This window comes from Andrographis paniculata, unplaced genomic scaffold (genome assembly GCF_009805555.1).
Source record: "Andrographis paniculata isolate CXL003 unplaced genomic scaffold, ASM980555v1 Contig69END, whole genome shotgun sequence".
NCBI classification, from domain to species: Eukaryota; Viridiplantae; Streptophyta; class Magnoliopsida; order Lamiales; family Acanthaceae; genus Andrographis; species Andrographis paniculata.
This window is the reverse complement of record NW_026137605.1, coordinates 8,379,547-8,393,104: the sequence shown is the minus strand read 5'-3', so window position 1 is coordinate 8,393,104 and position 13,558 is coordinate 8,379,547. Positions and strand designations below refer to the sequence as shown.

The 13,558-nt window shown below is 30.9% G+C and overlaps 1 protein-coding gene across 1 annotated transcript; it reads left to right on the top strand.

Moving 5' to 3' along the window:
* Window positions 1–8,115: 8,115 nt before the first annotated feature.
* LOC127263371 (uncharacterized) lies at window positions 8,116–11,779 on the top strand. The gene is made up of 2 exons (XM_051292359.1): window positions 8,116–8,708; window positions 10,584–11,779. Exons 1-2 carry the CDS (start codon window positions 8,253–8,255, stop codon window positions 11,547–11,549), a joined length of 1,422 nt encoding a protein of 473 aa, XP_051148316.1. The 5' UTR covers window positions 8,116–8,252; the 3' UTR covers window positions 11,550–11,779.
* Window positions 11,780–13,558: the final 1,779 nt, after the last annotated feature.

Here is a 13,558-nt window from a genome sequence, read left to right as displayed (position 1 = left end):
CTGATAAATTTGACCAAATTGATTTTTTTCTCTTTTTACAATATCTGTCAACACATAATTTGTTAAAAGAATAAAACAAAATAAAATATACACCATAATTATATTGTCTGTTTGAAAAATTTTGATTTTAGTTTATATAAAAATAATACTTTTTCAGTATTGGATCTCATTTATTTTTTGTGTCATTATAATTAACAAACGGGGAAGGGAGATAGTATATATGAGATATTTTGTGAGAAAATATATATAATTCTAAAATCTAAAGTGTAGACGGGTAGAAATTTGAGTTTGAATGATATAAAAACAAATTTTAAAATGACAAATGAAAAATTTACTCGAATAGAGTATAAATTATACTTCATCCGTCTACATAGAAAGTAATTATTTGGCGGTATGTTTAAGAAATAATAGTATTTTAATTATAATTGGTAGTTAAAAGTAGTGTAATAATATTTTTGTTATTGTTCTTTCTGGTGTAAAAGTAATGATGTGATGTAAAATAAGGATATTTGTGAAAAAAAGTAAAGTATTTAATAAAATATTTACTTTTTAATTAGACTTCTCAAAATAAAAATATGTATACTTTTTTAACTGAACATGGACGGAAGAAATATATAATTTTGGCTGTTACATCAATGAAAAAATAGTAATATTATGCTATTAAAGTGATATGTATAAGTAAAATAAGAATACTACAAAAAAAATTATTAATGAATAAAAAATAATAGAATAAATGAAAAAAAATAATGTCATTTAAATTTTATTTTATTTTTTGTTATCATTAAAGAAAAAATATTTTCGTTTTTCAAATAGAAAAATAATAATTTTTTATTATTATAAAAATAAAATATAATTTTTATTATTCATTTTTTTATTAAAAAATGTTATCATTTATTAACATAAAATTAATAAAATTAGAAATAAATAAACAGACAAAAGTTTAGCAAACAAACTAAAAAGACATTTGTAAGCCCATTAGCCTTTACCTAACTCTACTTCAAGCCAGCCCAAATAGATTTCCAAAATCAAAGCTCATTTAAACAGAATTTACTTTCTATTATTTTATTTTATTTAAAATAAATATATAATTTCTTGATTTTAATATATTTATGAGATTTCTATCTCAGTAATGCTCTCAAACCTATATCAATTGATAATCATTTTTTTTATTTGTCCATAATATTGAGATTTAAAATTTAAATTTTATATCGATTTTTTTTTTTAAAAAAAAAAAGAATTTACATTTTTTAAGTTTCACATTTAATTCCTAGGTATGAGAATTTTTTGATGAAGTTAAAAATGAAATATAATTCAAATGAATAAAATTATTTAATATAATATGAATAAATTGTATATAAATTTAACGAAGACAATAAAAAAATTTAAGAAAATAATAGAGTACATTTTATGAACATAAGTTATACTTGTCCAAACAATTTGAACTGTATGTTTTGTTTACCAAAATGTGAAATTCAAATTAAATCTTTTGAATCATTGACGGGTTAGGTTTAGAGACTATTAGTTTAAACTTGTACTGTTAATTTATATTCATTTATTTAAATATATTTTCTATTTCTAAAAATTTAAATTTTATTCAAAAGCAATTAATTTTAATTTTATTTGAATATATAATGTGATACCCGAGTTTCTCACTACTCATTGGCCAATATATATTTTATATTTTAGGTGTTGTATATGAGATTCTAGTAGGATACAAATAAGTTGGGTAAATTATTTGGATACTAATGGTGTAAGTTAAATATAGATCACTTTGAAAATTAATTATAATAATTAAATAAAAATAAAATAAATATAATAATAAATATGAATACTAATACTAATACTAATAATAATGATAATAATATTAATAATAATAATAATAATATAAAATTAAGGCGGTGGGGGTAATAATCCCCAAACCCCCATCTTATTCATATCATTGCAGAAGAAGGAAGGCAGAGGAAAGGAAATGCGAAGAAGAAAAGAAAAAAAAAAAAAACTTTTACATCGAATTCGTTAAAAGCCTAGTTCAGGTATTTTTCGTGTTCACGAATTATAACTATTTTACTAAATAGAGGAAGTTTTGAGTAGAAATAATTATTTAGTAAATTGGGGTAATATTTGTAATTAATTATTTTTAGGTACAATACTGAAATCGGGAAAAAGGCTTTAAGAGTTAGGATTATTGACGTTTTTGGTGAATTTCAGGTAAGTAGAAACTCATTTGCAACTACAATGCATAAATATATTATTTTGTAAGTTATTTATGTTCGTTTGATAATATGTGAATATCAGAAAGCTGTGATTAATATTATGTGATTGTGTGGTTTGAGCCTGTGAGCTCCGTATACAAATTGGTTTCAGTATGTGAGCTCTGTATGTGGTCTGGTCGAGCCTAACTCTACATTTGATGTTGAAGGAGTCTGTGAGCTCCAAAATTGATGTGGTTTGAACCAACGAGTTCAATAATATCTGTATATTGTGAAATATGTTGCATTGCATTTTCATTAAACATGCATATCATGCATTGAAATGAAATAAGATGGTTTTACTATGTTTGACCGCTGATTATACACCGAGGGCGGGAGAGACGACCTGGGAAGAAGCGACCTGGGGAAACCTGGTGTAGGCTACCTGGTGTAGGCCACCGTCTATTGTGACTTTGCATACAATGCTTAAACAATGCATTCGGAAGAGGCGACCTGGGAAGAAGCTACCCGGGGAAACCTTACGAGGAAACCCGGTGTAGGCTACCTGGTGTAGGCCACCGTTTGATTTGAATATATGGATATTGAGCTCTTCCGGTGTATAACAGTGTGTCTAGGGGCCCTGGAAAGTATTTCATAAATAAATTGGTGATTTCAAACGAGAGCACATTCTGCATAGTGAGAATTTTGAGATAAACTTCACATTATGCATAATTTCTAATTACGGAGATTTATAAATCTCACTCAGTTTATGCATTGTAGGTAATCCTGATGATATATGACTTGGTGGACAGACTGGAGTAGCCATGGCGCTCTTACAGGCATTTTGAGTTACCGTGTACATAGATGACGACCTGCGGGCATGACCGTGGCTTGTTTTGCTTTCGTTGTGCTATATTACGTATGTTTTAGAAGTTGTATGGTATTGTTATAAATAGTATGTCGATTGTGTAGTTGTTGATATGGTTTGAGATCATTTTGGTAAATATTAATAGGTTACTGTTGAGTTATGTTATGTTTTGCTGAAAACAAAAATTTATAACAGGTGAACATGTTGTTATAGATGTAAGTAATTAAGATGGATTATAGCATGTTTACCCTTTACAAATAGGTTGAATTGGCGTAGTAGTATAGTGTGAATGGGGTCGTGTCATATATTTATTAATTATATACAAATAATATAAATAATAATAATTTATTAGGTTATACAGCATAAAAAATAATTAAAATAATAATCTATTAAATAATTAAATTAAATATCAAGTATAAAAAATAATCAATTTATGGTATTTAAAATAATGATGCTTAATTAATTAATAATAGTAAATTATAATATTATTTTATTATTTTTTTTTTGTAATTAATTATATTGATAGTTTTAAAATAAATTTGATATATATAATTAAATAAATTAGAACATGTATTTAAATATTTAAAATATTATTCCCTTTAATTAAGTATTCATTTATTTTTTAAGTGTTAAATCTTTAAATATTAATTATTATATCAAAATTGATTTTCAAATATTAATTATTATATCAAAACATATATAAAAAAAATTGCAAAAACATTTTACAACACTAATATAATGATATTTGTAAAAAGAATTATACGATATAATAATATTTTTAATGTTAATTACAATTATGTAAACGACAAATGAATACCTTGTTAAGAAACAGAGAAAATATATCATATGAATATCATTATATAAAAAATAAATACTTTGCCTCGGCAAATATGAATCATTTTTTTAGAATATTTTTAGGTAGTGTACATTAATAAGTTATGATATTATTTATTTTTTTATATAAATAGTATTGTTGGTATTTTAAATATTTTTATATTATATCTTAATAAAATATATGTAATATAAATATTATTTTATAAATAATAAAATTGTAGATATAATAGAATAAATAAATATATATTTAACTTAAATTAATTTTATAAAAAATAAAAAATTTTAAATATAAATAAAAGTATTTGTTTATTGAATAGGAAAAAAAAAGAGAGAGATTTTGAGTAAAAAAAAAAAGAAATGAGGCGGGAATGAGAGAGTATTCTACATTATAAAGTAAATAAAATAATATATTTATTTATAATTAATATAAATTAATTTTATAAAAGATGTGAAATTCTAAACATAGATAAAAATATTTATTGTTAATTAATTAAATTAATTTATATTTACTAATTATATTTTTATTTAATAAATTTATACAAAAATAAAAATGTCAATTGTCATATAAATAATAAAAAATGAATTAGTGAAAATAATTATTATTTAATAAAAATAGTTTTAAATTAAGATTAAGATAACTAATTAATATAATTAAAATTTTAAAAAATAAATTAAAAAATTAAAATGAGATTAAAATGTATAATACTTTTCCAAAAAATAAAAATGATAGAATAAGTGAGACAAACGAAAATAGAAAAATAAATAAGGTAGATGAGACAGATGAAGTATATAATAATAAATATTTTTGCCCTAATAAATTATTATTTCATTACACATGCACAGCGCCCCGCCCTCTTTCCTTACATATAGGCGGCGGTTACAACACGGTGCTGAACAACACATCGTGTGCTATTATTCAATACATGATATTACTATAAATAACACACTGTAAATGTTAATATAATACAAATACAACACATGAAACACACATGATATAGTCTCAACAATATACAATATTACTACAAACAACACACCGTATTACAGACAACACATTGTATATGTTACTCCCTCCGTCCCATAACAAGGTATCCATTTACTTTTTATGTGTTGATCTTTGAATATTAATTATTATATCAAATTGTATTATAAATCAAGATAAAATGACAAAAATACTTCTATTTGTGCCTTATAATACTAATATAATAATGACATTTGTATAAAAAATTATATAAATAAAAAGATATTTTCAATGTTAAGTACAATGACCTAAAAGACAAATGGATACCTTGTTATATTATAATATCAATAGAACACATAAGCTAACAACACATGTTATAATCTTATACAATACACACAACAGTTGATTTTAACATATGACATACTTGTATATAACACACTTGTTATTATTAAAAAAACAACACATACATTTATTATACATAGCATGTGCTGTGTATAATACTAATGTGGGTTGTTTGCATATATGACGTGTGCTACTATGAAAAATCAATATTATGTTGATTTTAACCATCCCCTAAATATACTTCTTCTGTCTCATATTTATGTATTTTGTTTTTTTTTTGTACGAAGTTTAGAAATCAGATGCAGTAAAAAGATTAAATTAACTTTGTATGATATAAAGATAATGATATTTGTATATGTTACGGAAATTTTAGAAAATTAAGAAGAGACAAACAAGGACAAGAACACAATAATTTGGTAACCCAGTTCGATCACGATAATCTACGTTTGGGGGCGCTGCCAAGCCATAAATTTTACTATAAAGTACACAGACACCTATTAAAGTGAGAATTATGAATATATTATAGGTTGTGTTCAACCTGAATGGGCCTCCATGAGTGAAGAAGGAGGCTTGACGTTGTCATTGCGGATGAAGTAAAATGTTGAAGTGGAAGATGAAATCAGTCTTCAAGTGAGAGATTGTTGGGATATGAAGTCTGATCATATCCTAAAATCTACGGATATAATTTAGATATTATATTCTAGATTTTAGAGATATGATTTGAGTTGGCTTGGCATAAGTTTAGCCTATAAATATCCATTGAGGCCCATTGTCTTTCAGGATTGCTCATAAATCGACTTACTATTCCCACTGCACGTGCTTTTCATCTCTTAAAGGTATAAAAAACATCATAATTACACTTAAGGAAATATACTCATACCTCCATTCGTCAATGACCACAGGGTAGTACTGTGAGCCTCCAATGGTCGATACAAAAGTTGGTTACTGCAGGTCCGTATGAACCAACTCCAACTTTTCATTTTCCAGGTCTCTCATATCCTTTGAGAACACCACCTTTCGTTGCTTCCCAAAGATATTGTCCTCGCATACTCCAATATCGATGGACTTGAGACCTGACAATCTTCCCTTTGACATGAGCTTCCCTATCCCCTTCTCGCTTATGTGTTCGAGACGAGAATACCATAAATTTGTGTTATTTATGGCCACGGAATTGATTCTGTCTTGCATGGTTTCCTTCAGGTAGAGAGTTTCATCTCTTCTTTTTTGGGCCACTACAATGGATCCTTAGGTTACCTTCCACGACTTAGGTCCAAAAAACTGTCGAATAACCTGCCTCATCCAATTGTTCAAAAGAAATCAGATTTCGTTTCAGACCTAAAACATGGCTCACGTCATTCAATCTCCACTCCCCACCATTCGGTGTTCTGATTCGAATCATTCATTTACCTACAATTTTCAATGTCTCATCATATGCAAGATAGACAACGCTAAAATTACCTGTCGTATAGGATTTCATGATTCCCGAATCACTGCATAAGTGGAATGACGCTCCTGAGACCAAGATCCATGACTCCATTGGACTGCTGATGTTCAGAATCAGCGCATCGGATATCTCCTCCGCTGTGTTTGCCAAACCCTGATCATTCTCTGGCACCCCGCACTCTCGTTTCAAGTGCCCCTTGCAGTTTCAACATATGACCTGACTTGCATCTTCCTTGTCCTTATTCTTCAGCTTCAACTTTGACCATTTTTGATCTTCATCATTTACTTTTGACTCAGATCTAAATTTAGTCGAGACATTCTCCCAAAGGGTTAGTCGAACCGCACTCATCGTCTTCCTGTCGATCTTCTTTTACTCGACTTCATCCATCTTGACTCCCACAAACAAACCTAAGGTTCACTTGATATGAGAGCACATCAAATATTTCCTCCGTTGCGTTTGCCGAAACCCTTATCCTTCCCTGCCAACCTTGCACCGCCTATCACAAAAGGACCCGCTGCCTGACCTACCAGTCGGGACCGACCCAACACTACCAGGGGACTTTCGACACAAGGCACCTCCGCAGGTCACAAGGGATTCCCACAACGACCCAATGTCCGATTCCTCTCAATTCATCTTACCAACGAACCAGACTCTGATACCACTTGTTATAGAAATTTTAGAAAATCAAGTAGAGACAAACAAGGACACAATAACACAATAATTTGGTAATCCAATTCGATCACGATGATCTAAATCTCGGGGCGCTGCCAAACCAGGAATTTTACTATAAATAAGTAGACATCTGTTAAAGTGAAAATATATGAATATTTATAGGTTAAACTTATGTCAATAATATTTAAATCATATCTCTAAAATTTAAAATATAATATCTAAATCATATTTCTTAGATTTTACGATATAATCAGCTTCGTATCCAACAGTGTAATATATTATAAATTAAAATAATATTTATAATATTAGTTAGATAATATTACTAAAAATGAAAAATTGATAAATCAAAATGAAAAAAAAAATGTTAAAAAAAATCAAAAAAACAAAAAAAATACAAAATACAAAATCGCAGGCTCTAACCGAAAGCAAACCTTGGGAAAATCTGTTTCGATTTGGATTCGATGTGTTCGATTTGAAACCGGCGAACCGGAAGTTCCAACCGCCATTTCGAAACCGATTGAGCAAATAACGTTTTCTATTTGGAAAAAATTAAAATTCTGACAATTTTTAAAAAACAAAAATGTTAAGAACAAACTGAAAAAGAAAAACTTCAGTTCCACTGTCCGCATTGATAACCACGCCACGTCAGGACATCGCGTGAATTTGTTCGGGTCTCGAGCTCCCAGGTGTTTCTATAGTTTTTTACGCTCCAACTAACTATTATTATTTTATTATTTTTTTTTTGTTACGCTCCAACTAACTGCTGGTCCAAAGTTCGCATAATCGCATTTTTGAGTCTCTATAAAAGTCTCTCGTCACTCTCAGACTCAGTGTTCCAATTCGTCTGGCAAACTAAAGTACGAAACCCTAGCTGTCGCTCTCTCTAGCTCTAGCCCTAGCCGTTGAACTTTCCCTTTCCCTTTCCGTCTCCGATCGATACCGAGAATGAGAATCCGCGGTGAGAGGAATCGCCGTCGTTTCGCCGCCGAAACCCTTTCCCCAAATCCTCCAGCCGATTCAGCGCAGAGTCCTCAGGACAAAGGCATATCGAGAATGAGAATCCGCGGTAGGAATCGCCCCCACTTCGCTGCTGAAACCCTTCCCCCAAATCCTCCAGCCGATGTGGAGCAGAGCCCTGAGGACAAAGGCATATCGAGAATGAAAATCCGCGGTAGGAATCGCCCCCACTTCGCTGCTGAAACCCTTCCCTCAAATCCTCCAGCTGATGCGGCGCAAAGCCCTAAGAACAAAGGCATGGAAACGTTTCAAGGCATTGTCATGGAGCTAGCGCAGACTCGCCCAAATAGGAAACTGACGGGAGCTGAGACAGACCTTGTCCGGAATCGCTTGAGGGAATTCGCTTCTCAGTACAAAAACCCCGACCACCCTCCTTATTCAGCGGTAATAATTCTGGCTTCAGTCATGTTCGTTTCGATTTTTGTTTTTCGGGTGCGAATCGTGTCTCTTCTACACCCGTATTTGGTAGTTGATTCTTAATTCTCCGCCTTATGAAAAAAATTGTCAGCTAATTTATGTTCGCTGGAGGAATTGTGTGATTTGCATTTCGTGCTTGGGCGATATATGGTGGATCTATTTTACTTGTGTTTGAGATATATTGGGAGTGATGCTTTCTCATGAAAAGTAGATCTTGGATTCGAATGGAAAACAAGATGTTGGAAAATAATGTTTTTGGGATTGAAAAACATTTCATTACAGTGCGAAAAATGAGAATAAAACACAATTGACCTTCACTGTAATTCAATGACGTTAGGGTTTTTAAGTGTAGGCTGTAATAGGGTGTTTATGTATCTAAATAGAGGGTTTTGTTTTGCTTGCAAATATCTTGAATTAAGGGATGCTGGATAGCTCTAGAAAGGCATTGATTCGCTTCCACTTAACTAGGTGTAACTCAAGGTTAATTGAAGATGAATATTTAGGCTTCTGATGTTATATGTGCTCCGAATAGCATTTAACATTTCTTAGTATGCGAGGGCTTCTATTGAATGATGTAAGATGTTAGTAAGCTTGAGGAGTTGTGTATTTGATTGGTTTTATGTGCTAGTTTTGTAAAGTTCTATGGCTTGTTTTGCAGTAGTTTCAATTTGTAATATTTTTAACGAAAGAAATCTGTTTGTTGAATTTATGATTTGGAGGAGGGTAAGTTACTAACACTGGCTGGTGATCATCATCTTTGTTGTACTAGTCGTTCTCTTATATTGGGAAAGCTTATTACACCCACCAGATTTTTGGGGGCAGTAAAGTGCCTTAAATTCTTTCCTATCGGAGGAAGGTAGTTGTTGAAATTGAATTTGTGATCACCATTGTCTCTGTACAAAGAAAACGGTGATCACAATCGGTGTCAGTAACTAACCCTCCTTTGAATCTATAAATTCAACAAACATAAAGTGCCCTAAATTCTTCCCAATCGGAGGAAGATAGTTATGGACATTGAATGTATGTTCACCATTGTCTCCGTACAAAGAAAATGGTAATCACAATCCATGTCAGGAATAACCCTCCTCCGAATCTATAAATTCAACAAACATAAAGTGCCTTAAGTTCTTTCTTGTCGCAGGAAGGTACTTATTGATTTTGAGTGTGGGATCGCTATTGGGAACATGCATTACATTTTCATGCCTGATCTATGGGCGCATTAGACTGCCTTAAATTCTTTTCCTGTCGGAGGAGGGTATTTACTGACACCGGGTGTGCGATCACTGTTTTCTCTGTCCACATGGTTTTCTTATATTGGGTATAAAGACTACATTTTCACCCATATCTATGGGAGCAGAAAAGCGTCAAGTTCTCCCTTATGATTGAATGATTCTTGTCCGTTTCACCCACCTCATTAAAGTTTGTCCTGTGAAAAAACCCGTGATTCATAATTGGTGCCATCGAGTGATTAGCTGTGCATATTATAGTGCGAGATTTGGCGTATCACATGGCATGTAGTGCAATTTAAAGCCGTAGCAATATGCTTGTTTTGGTTAATTTTTCTTATTTCCGTGGTAGCTATATGCTTGTTATGGTTAATAAGGTACTTGGATGATTATGTTGTATTGCATATTATGTATATTATCAATATATTAGTCATGCAACATTTACGCCTGTTTCTGCTTTCTAAAGCTGTCGTCCATGGTGCCTCTCTTGTTTTAGATTCTTTCTTTCCTTTATGCCCTTTTTGCTTTTCTGTACTAAATACTGTTGAAATATTTCTGATGCAACCATGCTGAAATGTCGTTAAGGTTTATATATCTTCCTATTTTATTTTTTCAGATGATAGAAACTGCTCTTGCTGAGTTGAATGATGAAAATGGTTCGACTGTGGACGAGATATCTCAATTTGTGCAAAACCGATACAGTAATTTGCCTCTGGCACATGAAGAATTTCTGCAACATCATCTGCGACAGCTCCGCGGATCCGGTTACGTCGTTGCAACTAGGGGCAAGAGATACATGCTGAGCGCAGTTGAAGAACCGGCCCCTGAAGCAACCCCCGCAGCTGAGATAAAGGCAACAAGGAGTAAGTGCCTGTGCAAGAAGTGCGAGATAAAAAGGAGGCGGCACAGGCAGAAAAGAAATCAACCGAGCGAAATAGACGGTGAAGATACTGACCAAAAGCCTGTTTCTAACGACGAAGAGACGCTGTCAACCGAACGTCTAGTGCAGAATCAACCCGACCAGGCTGAAAACTGTACTTCAGTAGAGATTCCATGCTCGAATGCAGCAGACGAGGAGACGTGGTCGGACGAGACGAGTTCATCCAGCCGAGAAACCAGTCCTGAAACTTGTGAACCTTTATCATCAGAAAGGCCTTCGGGTGTTGAACTCACTGGATTGCAGAAGCTAACGGCGACACTGAAACTTGTGCAGCTGGCGACCGCTTATGGATCTTGCAAATCGTGCAAGACGTGCAAAAGGTGCCGATTACTGTGCAAGATGAGGCACCAGAGATGTGAGCATCTGCGTGTACCGAAAGTGACTAAGATACCTCGAGAACCAGCCAACATGGAGATTCGGCAGTTGGTGCCACAATCAGCCCCGAAGCATTTGCCTGTTCACGGCCCCGAAAATGGTGAGGAGGAAGGTGCACCAGTTGACTTACCCAAAGAAGGCAGGGAGCTCAGGCCTCGGAAACGGAGGATGGAGCCGGACGAAGCTGATCCTGAGTATATGCCTGGGCGAGGTCGAGGAAAGAGGCGCAAGCGTGGGAACCACCAGGTGATTCGTCGACGTCGGTGAAGGCATAGCAACAGATGCCATGGATGTTGTTATTCTCTGACCTATTACTTACATTTTTGGTTATTTATCTTCTGTCAAGCTTTAATCTTGCAGAGCTGCTTATTATCTGAGAAGGGAATTTGTAGGAATTGTTGAATTGTGTATATATATGGATGGATGGACTTGGAGATTTTTTGAAGTGACTTTTTGATTTGAGGGTTAATGAAATGATACACAGATGATATAGGTTTGGATTTTGAGTTGAGATTTGAATAGTAAAAATTTGGAATTTGAATAGTTGTATGATGTGATATAAATGGGTGATGATGTGATGTTTTGAATGTAAAATTGATTTTTAGTATAATATAAAAAATAAAAAATAGGTGTTTGATTTGATGTTTTTGGAGGGAAAATTTTGGATGAATAGTGAGATTTTGTCCAAATCTCTCGACCGAACACACCCTAAAAGAAATAAGCGTAATATAATTTCATAAAAAAAAGTATTATTCTATAATGAATATTCCTCTGTTATGTTTCACTGTGACTTTTTTTTAAAAAAAAATTATTATACATTAATTTTTTTTTATTTTAATTATATTAATTAGTTATTCTAATTTTAATTTATTTTTATTAAATAATAATAATATTTACTACTATATTTTTAATTATATTATTTTAAATTATTTATAGTAAAAAATACACCATATCTCTACAGTAAAAAAGACCACGTATCTAGACTACATTAAATAATTTGAAGGTCAATTAATTTTTTTTATAAATAAAGTTCTAACAAAACTGAGTTTAGAATTTGGTTAACTGAGTTTGGTTGATTTTATATATTGATTTAGATAATTTTATAAATTTGATTCAATTATTTATCAATTTATATAGATTTTATAGAATTATAATATATATTTTTTTAATAATTTATATCTATAAACCCATATAAAATACATTTCTAGATAAAAAAATCATTCAAATTATTAAAATAAAATACCAAAAGTATAGTATTAGTTTTAAAAATATATTATTATTTAATATATCAATTTTAATTATTTTTATTAGTTATTATTATTTATATAATTATTTACATAAAAAAATATATAAATAAAATCCAAATCAAAATTTACGATTTAAAAAAATGGAATTTAAAAAATATATACATAAATCAATAATTTAAAGCTAAATTACAAAAAATTCACATCTAATTTAACAAAATTGCACCAAATCTTTCGTACTTCTAAGGCTGTGTTTGTTTATAGGATTTTGAGAAAAAAACAACTATTCATCCAAAATTTTACCCTAAAAACATCAAATCAAACATTTATTTTTTATTTTTTATATTATACTAAAAATCAATTTTATATTTAAAACATTACACCTAACACTTATTTATATCATATCATATATTTCTTCCGTCCATTTTCTAATATCTTATTTGATATTTACACGCATTTTTAGGCAATTAGAATTTTTGTTATAAAATGACAAATTTACCCTTAATCTTGTGTATAAAAAATGAAAGAGTAAATAAACTAAAGGTAAAAGAGTAAATTTTGTGTATAAAAATAGAAAGAAGACCATAATTGTTGGACGTTCCAAATAGGAAAGTAGGACGTTAGTTTGTGGACGGAGGGAGTAATTATTTAAATTCAAAATATTTACTATTCAAATCCAAACTCAAAATCCTAACCCCAAACAAACACACTTTAAAAATGCGTCAAACTCCATCGTGGTTTCATAACGTCTAACCCTCGACGGTCCTTATTTAACGATGTTTAACCTACACACGCTCAAACTGCGAATGCGAATGAATTTTAAATTTTAAATTTATAGACACCGAAAATTACAAATATATTCAATCATCGTATTTTTAGGTTCAAAAAATAGTAAAAGAAGCTATTAAAACCCCAAATAACTATTTTTAATATGTTTACTGTCATTTGGGATTTGGAGATAATTATAAGATAAATAAATATATTTGTAAATTTAGAAGTATATAAATTAAGATTCTGAAATTCATTCACACC